General features: G+C 40.8%; 1 protein-coding gene across 2 annotated transcripts in view; it reads right to left on the bottom strand.

The window, feature by feature from the left end:
• Positions 1-489: 489 nt before the first annotated feature.
• Positions 490-10,906, bottom strand: part of DAB2 (DAB adaptor protein 2) — a 52,524-nt gene continuing 42,107 nt past the window's right edge. The window contains exons 11-15 of one of the 2 annotated variants that reach the window (XM_070935925.1): positions 10,705-10,861; positions 8,119-8,649; positions 5,475-5,590; positions 3,864-3,941; positions 490-1,767 (exon numbers count right to left, since the gene is read on the bottom strand). In XM_070935925.1, coding sequence (XP_070792026.1) covers positions 3,873-3,941; positions 5,475-5,590; positions 8,119-8,649; positions 10,705-10,861 — 873 coding nt within the window. In that variant the 3' untranslated portion in view covers positions 490-1,767; positions 3,864-3,872. The remainder of the gene's footprint in view (positions 1,768-3,863; positions 3,942-5,474; positions 5,591-8,118; positions 8,650-10,704; positions 10,862-10,906) is intronic. The other variant, XM_070935926.1, reaches the window with a different exon arrangement.

Genomic DNA, 10,906 nt, shown 5'->3' with positions numbered 1-10,906 from the left:
ACCAGGCTCAAGGTTGACTCAGCCTTCCATCCTTCCGAGGTCGGTAAAATGAGGACCCAGATTGTTGGGGGCAATATGCTGACTCTGTAAACAGCTTAGAGAGAGCTATAAAGCAGTATATACATATATGTAAATCTAAGTGCTATTGCTAAGTGGTATCTAAGAGTCTACTTAGATGCTTAGTTGGTAAAAGAACAGAATCAACAGCTATAAACTCTCGAGAGCGGATACCCTCATTTTCAACTCTTTAGTTATTTTGTACTGTAAATTCATAATCTACCAACATACCAACTCACTGGATCAATAGCACCATCCGTTGGCATTCAGTGGCTGCTTACATTTTAGAAAAATTAAAAATCCCGGTTTCATTAAATTGCTCTGCTTAATAGGAGTTCATCTGATCACTAAACTGAAATTCATCCACCAGGCAGGCATTCTTCCATACACAAGTAAAGAAAATATTTAATCATCAAAACATTTCCTCTGATGCCAATTTGAAATGAAGTTACATTTAATTGCCATAACACCCGAGTACTTTTTACAGTGTAACACAGTCCAGAAGAAGTTTCTGTATTTTCAGTCTGAGACAAACACATACATGGAGAGCTTTGTATTACAGGAATGTGCAATAGAGTATTATACAGAGCTGAACCGATCACTGGAGGCTTGGTATTTTTTAGGAAGTAGATCACCATGTTGCGTTCACCTAAACATTTAAACATGGATACTATTTCAAGTTTATATTGGTAACTGCTGTACTGGAGAGACATCTGGCTGTTAACAATAGCTTTGTCCAACTTATTATTAAACTTATTATTTAAAGAGTGAATTATCAGCCTCTAGCCTTATCATAATTAATAGACATGAATATCATTTTGTTCAGACTAGTTGTTAAAAGTACAATTGCTCTCCAGTTTAATAACTTATCTTAAAACCCACTTATCCATTTTTGTAGCTACTCTTTTTTTTCCAGCACTGATTCCAAAAACGAGAATCTTACCAGAGACCAATCCATAACAAAAATATGTTCTAGGAAAACAGCATTTGATATCCTGGACAAGATACCATCAAAGATGTTTCAAATTTGCATAATTTAGAGCTAGCAATTGCATTTTTAGAACTCACCAGTTAGAAGTAATACAATATTTGCCCATTTCATAATTTAAATATTCTTTCACCTTGACATTTGGGTGGGAGGTAAATAGAGTGCTGGAAGGTTTTTTTTTAAAAAAATTGTAATAATATTGGTAGGAAAACTCTACAATAGCACTTGACTATTTTATTTTATGTTCTTGGCAACTCAGTGCTGCTGACATCATGGTTTTCCTTTGTGCAGAAGTGAGTACAAATCTGTGTGTCTTTGTCCATAAAGAACCATTAATTTCTCTTTCATTTTTCACTTTTAGTGCTTCTAAGCATTGATGAAAACGGAAAGTGAGGGAATAAGAGACACCATAGAGTGTTTTCTTCCATCCACACGGGCTAAAAATTACCACCAGTTCCAGTTTGGTCTCAAGCAAATTGCTTCCTTGGCTTAAGAAGTTCCAAGGTCTTAACTTGAATGATCCAAAAGTTGAAGAATGAGGCAGATAATGCAGACCGAAGACAGTAAGCTCAGTGTCCAGGTGTTCCTTGCATCTGTTTGACCCAACAATCCAGTTATAGTTTTGCCAATAACACCCACTTGTGGTGAAGAGAAATGAGATGGACCGTGAGCATCTCAGAGCTGCATTCCATAACACTTGTTTTCTTTTCACATTTGGTGGGCTGTGGGAAACAAATTTTGTGTTTACCTGGATGTATAGACAAGTATTTCTTTTGTTTTATTTAAGTGCAGAGTACTTTAGAATGGGATTGAACAATATGCCTATGAATGTCTGGCTATCCCACTGTATTCCAAAATAACACTTGCAACATTTATAATTAAATAAGATACAGCAGTCATGTGAAATTGCCAAATCTCAAATAGAATCTCATACATTTTCAAAGGAGAACCCTGAAATTTAGAAATCTTATGTAAGAGAATCTTACATTCTCACAAGACTTTAGGGTTTTTTTAATTATTTCAATTTAAGGAGGCTCCGGCTGCCATCAGTCGAAAGCCCATGTTGATATATCGGGCCTTAAAACATTGCTGACTGTTCAGTTGAGTTCAGATGGGTTTTTCAAAAGCCAAGTTAAATAGGATTGCCACCACATTAAGTAAATTAAATAAATTAAATTGATTTAAATTAAATGCATTAATAAAATACAACAAAGTACATTAAAGCTGGACACCTTGGCGTGCTGATGCCAATACCCTAGAACAGTGATGGCAAACCTTTTAGGCACTGAGTGGCTAAAGTGTGCGTGTGCATGCCCAAATTGCAAGATGTGGGCACATGCGTGTGCACCCCCAGCGCATGCACCCCCCCATGCATGCATGGCAGAGACCCGAAGAGCAGCTGGCCAGCCAGAGGCATGAGCGCATGCGTGGCAGAGACCCGAAACAGAGCTGTTTCATGTGTGCCCACAGAGAGGGCTCTACGTGCTATCTCTGGCATGTGTGCCATAGGTTCGCCACCCCTGTACTAGAGCAACAGCCCTGGCTTTGGTTTATTCCAGAGCTGAATTTTTTGCCCACATGTGGGCAAAGAGCCGAGGTGGCGCAGTGGTTAGAATGCAGTACTGCAGCTACTTCAGCTGACTGCTAGTTCAGCAGATCAGCGGATGAAATCTCACCGGCTCAAGGTTGACTCAGCCTTCCATCCTTCCGAGGTGGGTAAAATGAGGACCCAGATTTTTTTTTTTTATTTAATTTGATTTATATGCTGCCCTTCTCCAAAGACTCAGGGCGGCTTACAATGTGCTCAGCAATAGCCTTCATCCTTTTGTATATTTATACAAAGTCAGCTTATTGCCCCCACAAACTGGGTCCTCATTTCACCTACCTTAGAAAGGATGGAAGGCTGAGTCAATCTTGAGCCTTGGCGAGATTCGAACCCTGCAGTAATTGCAGGCAGCTGGTCTTAATAACCAGCTTAATAACAGGGTGCCTTAAACCCCTGTACTACCAAGGCTCTTTTTTTTTGTTGGGGGCAATATACTATTTAGTATACTGTCTTTGGTGTAAGCCGCCCAGAGTCCTCGGAGAGTGGGCGGCATAGAAATATGACTAATAAAAAAAATAAAAATAAAATAACAGCGCCCACACCCAAATTGCCTATAGCCAATTCTACCGGACAATGCATCCCACTCCTGTGCACTGGTTACCAGTACTTAGCAATATCATACCTCTCCACATAAGAAGACAACAAGATCTTGGTTGGCTGAAGTCAAGGATGCTGAATAACATGGCCTTCCCTATTCCCCAGGACAATGCACCACCCACCACAAGATTTAAATAGGCCAGCATAATAAACCGCTATTCATTTAACATCTACCCAATTTAACCCCGAGAATTCCTGGAGAGAGGAATGGTCCAAGATACCTTCTTGTGGCCTGACCATTAGTGATCCCTCTACCAAGCCTGCCTCCCTCTGTCTGGATGAAATTGAACAGAATTAGGTATGTTATTGGAAGAAGTGCCTCTTCATTGTATCAGTGGGAATGGAAAGATTGCCCTTGTAGAGATTGTGGTGCTGATACGCAAACAATTAACCACATTGTGCAAGATTGCCCAGGATGTGCATTCTCTGGTTTCCTAGATCTGCACGAAGCAATGCCAGAGCCTGGATATCTGAATTGGACATCCCATTATGAGGCCACTGCCTTTTCCCCCATAGATGTTTTGTATATAATTATGTGGATTATATGCATACATTTACTTCTGTCATGTTCTAATTATATGCTAAATAGTAATAACCACATTAACTATCACTTACCAACCTAATTTATGCAAATGGATTTCCAAAAGGATCATTACAAGGAACTGAAGACAATTGCTGTTGTTGAGCTGTAATCTGGAGACAAGGAAAAAGAAAACTTTCACCATGATTTGAAGACATTTTTGCAGACAAACTTTTTTCCAAGCCAAAGGTACATGAACACTCCTATATTTTTAGAATTTTTCGACCCACAGAAGCAAAACTAAGCACTACTTTTCTAGCAGCTAATGTTACAAGCATATACTTCTCAGGGGAAAACTAAGCATAATAATGACATGTTACAAAATCGAGATGTAGATTTCTTACAAAGATGAAAGACAAGCAATACAGTCCAGTTTAGGCATTTCAACACCTTGAAAAACTGCAGGACATGGAGGACTTCAAAATATTTGCCACAGTAGCTTGGTCTCTTCAGGCCCAAAACATGTCCAGTTTACTGTGTCTGTATAGTCTACCCACATCTAGCCCAGTTGAATACACCTAACATATTAGCTAACTTATTGGATCAAGGGCAGCTTGAGAATTATTCACATATCTAAAATTATCATTTTAGGAAAAAAAGAACCAAGAAGCCTTTCCTGAAACATTTCTCATTAAAAATATCTGTAGCTTTTTCCAGTATTATCAGCTTATTAGATATTAACAAATAAGTATGACTTCTATTTTTTCCATCCATCCATCTGCTACGGATTTTCTCCTACAAGAGTAACTGACACAGAGAAATGTTATGTTCCATTATGTAACTAAATCTGGCTTGAAAAATGTGGTGGGCCAACTTTTGATTAACTTTAAAGTCTCTTAGGCCATTGAAAGGAGCTCCTTTCTCCTTAAAGGGTTGCCACTGTAAATCAGTATTTTGTTTTTAAGGTACTAAGAAGAACATTCAGATTAAAGTCTTTCTCCTTTACTGGGAACCTCCCATTCTGGCTCTTCCCAATTAGAGGCCACAACTTTGCTATGCAGTTTAACAGCTTATAGGAGCCCACTTTCTTTCATTTTGAGAGAAGACACTAGATCAGGGGTCACCAACCCACAGTTCTGGAGCCACATGTGGCTCTTTTATCCCTCTGCGGCTCCCTGTCATTCAAAATATGTGTCACAACCACCAATGTGCAACGCCTGCCAGCACACGATTTATTGAGCTTTTCAACCCACGGTAGGCCAACCATGGATAAATCCAAGAAAAGAAAAGTTTCAGAAGAAACCAGAACATTTAATTCAACTACATATGCTAGTTTTGTGGCCGCTCAAGAAATAGTCAGGCACAGAAAGGGTTTTGTGGCTCCCGGTGTTTTATTTTCTGTGGGAAACGGGTCCGAGTGTTTAAGGTTGCAAACCCCTGCACTAGATCGTAGCTATAGGTAACATATTCTTTTTGGTCTTTTCACACAACATTCGAAACTAGGCTAATATGGATTTTGTGGTTTAACTTTTTATGGCAATCCAGGCATCGTCTTAATATTTGTGTGAAGTGGACCACTGAGTTAAGCCATAATACAGTCTATTTATTTGAGCACAAAGTTTCTATGTTCATGGTTTTTTTCCCCTTAGCCCACAGTTAAGCCATGTTATCAGTCACTGCATGTAAAATGGAGTCCGGATACTTACTAAACCTTGTGAAGGAGCAGCGAAAGGATCCATCTTGAAAGGATTTTCAAAGCGGTCTTCAGCAGGTTTGGAAATAAGCGGGGGAGCATTTTGTCTCAGACCAGACTTCGGAGGCCCTACGTTGAATAAAGGAACACTTTTTCTAAAATATCCAAATTACATTATAAAAGGTTCACCAGGAAGTTTATTACCATGTTTTCCTGAAAATAAGACCCTGACTTATATTTTTTTGAACCCTGAAATAAGCGCTTAGTCTTATTGCCATGTGCTCAAAAGCCCGACTGGGCTTATTATCAGGGGATGTCTTATTTGGGGGGAAACAGGGTAGGTAGCAAAGAAGTACATGTTTGGCACCAAACATGAACTTCACAGGAAACAGCACTCAAATTGAGGATACCTTCACTAGAACAATACATAATGTCTTTCTGCAAACTCAAGGTTAACTAAGCAACCAACATCACATACTGTACCTGCCTGATTCCCAGATTTCATACAATCAACACAAATCAGCATTTGTTCTGCCCCAGCTACGGACCCCAAAGAACGCAGCACACACAAAGTCCATACAAACCTTAGTTTACTAATTAAGGACTACTAATGAGCTTTCTTAGTAGTTGTTTGAACATACAGTTTAAATCAGTCTTTTCTGAACAAGGGCTGTTAATTTAACTTCATTAAATTAATTAACAGCCAACAAGCAACAGCCAACATTAACTTCATTAACAGCCAACAAGAATCCAAAGAATAATAACTCAATTCTGAGGTACAGTATTTCAGATAACCGTAATCTTACTATGGTTGGCAGAATGCCCAGAAGCAATTTGCAGGAAAACTGACAAGAGAGAAACAAGAGCTGAATCAAACGTTTCTGGAATCAAGACACGAAGGAATATGAACAAAGTTGTTTCTTGCAAATTGCATCAGTCGTCGTCCTTCCTTAAATAGGCTAGGGGAGTGACCAATTAGCCCCAAGTCTTACCCTTGAGGAGACCTCCTCCTGAGGAGCCACTCCTGCCTTTTAACAGCTCTGCATACTCGTGCATCGAGAAGAGGCTCCTCCTCTTCTTCCTCTTCACTTATGGGAGCTTCTAAAGGCCCTGGCTGAATCCCCGCCTCTGCCACATCTTCTCCAGCCTCCTCATTGTCTGACTCGAGCGCCAGCTGCACAGGCTGCTGGTGCAGCACACCAGCCTGCTCGCTGTCGGAATCAGCTACTAACTGCACAGGCCGCTGACGGGCCACAACAGCATTCGATTCAGGGACATAGTTGTTTTCTTTTAATGCACAGTATTAGTGTCAGCCTTTCAAGTTAGTCCAGACAGGAAACCAAAATAATGTGTGCTAACTCTATCTTTATTTACTTCTCCCCTTGCTTGACTTTAATGAGCTTCAGTGGCACAGTGGTTAGAGTGCAGTACTGCAGGATACTTCTGCTGCCTGCAATTTGGCAGTTCAAATCTCACCAGGCTCAAGGTTGACTCAGCCTTCTATCCTTCCGAGGTGGCTAAAATGAGGAGCCAGATTGTTGGGGGCAATAGGCTGACTCTATAAACCGCTTTATGCTATATATCACATATATATCGCCTTCTGCTATGAAGCATTGTAAAGCAATATATAAGTCTAAGTGCTATTGCTACTTAGAGAACTAGAGAGGGTCTCTTCTGACACGTTTTCTCCACTCCTGTTCTTTTATGGGCTGGGATATCACTTTCCTGACCATTGCCCTGGCTGTGGCTCTTCCTCCTGTCTCCCAAGGTTATTCTCACAGCCTGTTACAATTACCCTGCAGCTTTCATTTTGATTTCCCAGAACTGGCTTATTATTATAAGCTTTTGAGAAAATTCCTGATTGACTTTCCTAGCCCTTCTCTTCTCTAAACACCATTTACTTTTACTTTTATTTGTGGAAAATCTTCAGGGCTTTTTTTCAGACAGATGAAAGCACTCTAGCAGCCACTGTTGCCCCTAGGTGGCACAACTTTTGTTAACTCTGCCTCATTTCATAAAAAGCCAAGGAGAAAAGTCCCAGATTAAGAATGTGACTTTTTTTGGGTAAACATTTTTATTGAGTTATAGAGTATTGTAAAATAAAGAACATGACTTTCCTTTAGCAAGCCAGGAATTCTAGAATGGAAGGCAGCTTTGTGGATGAAGAAGAGAGACTTGTGCTGCCTCAGGAAAGCAGCCATGTTTCTTTCTTATTTTAACAGATCTCCTGGTGTCAATTCAAAGCTGTAATCTATTTGGTTATTGTTGTAGCACATTCGTTGTCGACCCAAGGCACCATATGCAACACCCTTCCTCATCTGGTAGCCAACAATTCCCAGAATTCTGAGCAGTGACTGGGGAATTCTGAGTATTGAACTCTACATGTTTCTGTAGATTGGGAATACTGGTATGTTATAGAGTTTTAGTGCTCTCTACTGAGGCACCGACTACCTCAGACTTACTCAAATTGAAAAGTTAAGTTGCCACCAAATACCACACTTTTTGTATCAGTCATTTAGCTAATATAAGAGAAATGGTTTATTCAAGGCCACTCAATAAATCTATGGTCAAGAAGAGGTTTGATATAGAACTAGGTTATTCAATGAGACCAATGAGATCGTGGTTAGCCACATCTTGAAGAACCTCTATTTTGTTACCTGGTTGTTGCTGCTCTGCTCTCCGGGCAGGCACAGCGGGTGGTTTCGTCAGCTGGAAGTCTTTGAACATCTCCTTGACATCTTTTATCTCTTTATCACCCAGAGGATCCAAAGCAGTAAAGGCATCGCTTTCTTTTTTTACACTGCACTCCTTCTGTGGTGCAGTTCTAGGAGGCAACTGAGGAGGAGGGCTAGTAGATGACATGGAGGACAACATAGAAGGAGGATGAGATGCCAGAGAAGGTGGAAACATGTTGATATGGAAAGGGTTCCCACTAGTAGGAGGCTGTGCCCATGCATTGGATGGAGAAACACACACAGATTGACTCCAGGGATCAGGAGCTGGAGTCTGGCCTGGAACTGGCTGGCCCCAACCAGGTGATTGTTGAGGAACACCAAAACCAAGAGATGGTGCAAATTTCACTGGCTGAGCGCTCACAGCAGTTCCAGGAAACACCGGGGTTGGCTGACCGAAGGCCGTAGACTGGGGACCCCATGCTGGTGTTGGGGATGTTGATGTAGGCAGGCCACCTGGGGAAGAATAAAATGACTCATTTAAGTAAACTCATCACTGGACAACTCAAAAAAAAAATCAATATGATTTCATAAATGTTGACTATATTCTTCCTATATTATCTCTATCCGATTTCCCTCTGTTTTTATTCCGTCTATTTGCAAGAAGGCTTTCTCAGCAGAGTTTGCTGGAAATTATTAACCCACGATAAATTATTTTGTGGAAAATCTGGTGACTTTGTTTTGTGGACTTAAAAATTCTGAAAATCCAAGTACAGAATATGCGGTATCGTTTTACGTTCAGATTATATTCGCTATCATTTTACTTGGAATACTTTCGAAGTCACTTTATTAAATTTGGGACCGTAGCCTCACAGATTAGCACTACTTTTCCCAACCCCTAGCCTGGAAGTACAGTATATAATTGTTAGGGAGTCAAGTACCTGAACTTCTTAACATATGTAGAGTTAGGACAAAAAAATCCACAAAATCCTGAATGAATTAAAAACAGTTAATAGGAGTTTAAACTCTCAGGAGTTTAATGGCACTCAGGCACGTAAACATTGCAGTTTGTTGCCATTCAAACTTCTGAGGAAAAAATTCTGTGGGCCTTCCTGGCTGATGCAGAAATGACCAAGCTGCTTTTGTATACCGTATTTTTCAGAGTATAAGACGCACCTCCCCCCCCCTAAAAGGGGGTGAAAATTTAGGTCTATCTTATACACCGAATGTAGCCCCGCCCGCCCACTGGCCCCCACCCTTTGGCCTCTGCCTCCCAGCAATTTACCTCTTATAGCAAGCAGCAAGAAGAAACAGCTCCTTTCAGCTTCAGCACAGCCTAATTAGCACAAGTTGATTGGATTGGCCTCCTGACTCTCAGCTGTTTTGCGCGGGCCTCTGCTGCTTGCTGCAAGGAGGTAAATTGCTGGGAGCAGATTTTTTTTTTCTTGTGCTAATCAAGCTATGCTGAAAACGAAAATGAAAGTAAAGCAGGCTGTTTGCTGTTTGCTGCAATGAGGCAAAATTGCTGGGAGGCAGAGGCAGATTTCTTTTTCTTGTTTTCCTCACCAAAAAAGGTAGGTGCGTTTTATAGTCCGGAGCGTCTTATACTCCGAAAAATACAGTAGTTTGTTTATTGCATTTATATTGCTGCCTATTTGAACATGGCGACTCAACGTGGTTTACTGAATATAAAACCTTACTTTAAATCAATAAATGTAATAAAAGAAGAGTAAATTAATATAATAAAATCATATTAATCATTTTAGGGTTGTATCCAACAGTGTCATCCACTACCAGAGGCCTTTCCAAAAAATGATTATAAGGACTGATTTGCTTGACATAAATGTGGAGATTCTCAGTCATCCAGGTGCTTTGAATGCAAAGAAATATAATCCTTCTAACCCCATCTCCCACCCTCTCAGAACTAATCCTTCCATTGCCCCCACCATCCTGCCAGAACCGATGAAGCTTCTTGGGACGAGAAGCAAAACACTGACTTCTTCCTCAGGGAAAAAAAAAACAGTCCAGTTTCCTTTTGAAAAAAAAGCATCTTTGAGATTTGCTTGACATTCTTTCCCACAATTAACTACTGCTTTCCCCGCAAACCAGAGGTGGTATTCAGCAGGTTATGACCAGTTCTGGAGAACCGGTAGTGGAAATTTTGAGTAGTTCGGAGAACCGGTAATACCACCTCTGACTGGTCCCGCCCCCATCTATTCGCTGCCTCCCGAGTCCCAGCTCATCTGCTGGGTCTTCTTTTGTTGCCCTGCAGAGGAGAATAGAGCTGTAAAGAACTTTAGTGGGGTGGGGAGGGAATGGGGATTTTGCAGTAACCTTCCCCCAGGAATGGGGTGGGAATGGAGATTTTACAGTATACTTCCCGTCACACCCACCAAGCCACACCACGCCCACAGAATCGGTAGTAAAAAAAGTTTGAATCCCACCACTGCCGCAAACCCCCTTTTTAATGGGTTTGCAAAACACACTAGGGACCATAGAGTATGTGCATAATTCATTCAATGTACTCAGCTAATATGTAAGTTAGGTTCATGTTTCACAATCTTTACCAACCTAGTCCAGGTATGGGAGCTGCTGTAGGAGGATTGGTTTTGAAGAGATCTAGTGGGTTAGTCTGTACACCGGAAGGCTGTCCTGCAGTAGTCAGAGTGCTTGTTACAGAATATCCAGGAGCAAAAATATCAGGACCAAACAAGTTGTTGGCTGCATTCTAGAAAAACAAAAACAAAAAAACCAGAGGGAACCTTCATTAGAA

Source organism: Pituophis catenifer, unplaced genomic scaffold, assembly GCF_029215685.1.
Source record: "Pituophis catenifer annectens isolate HBS135680 unplaced genomic scaffold, rPitCat1.0.hap2 SCAF_2, whole genome shotgun sequence".
Taxonomy (NCBI): domain Eukaryota; kingdom Metazoa; phylum Chordata; class Lepidosauria; order Squamata; family Colubridae; genus Pituophis; species Pituophis catenifer.
The sequence above is the reverse complement of the archived record's forward strand: the minus strand, read 5'-3'. Positions and strand labels throughout refer to the sequence as shown.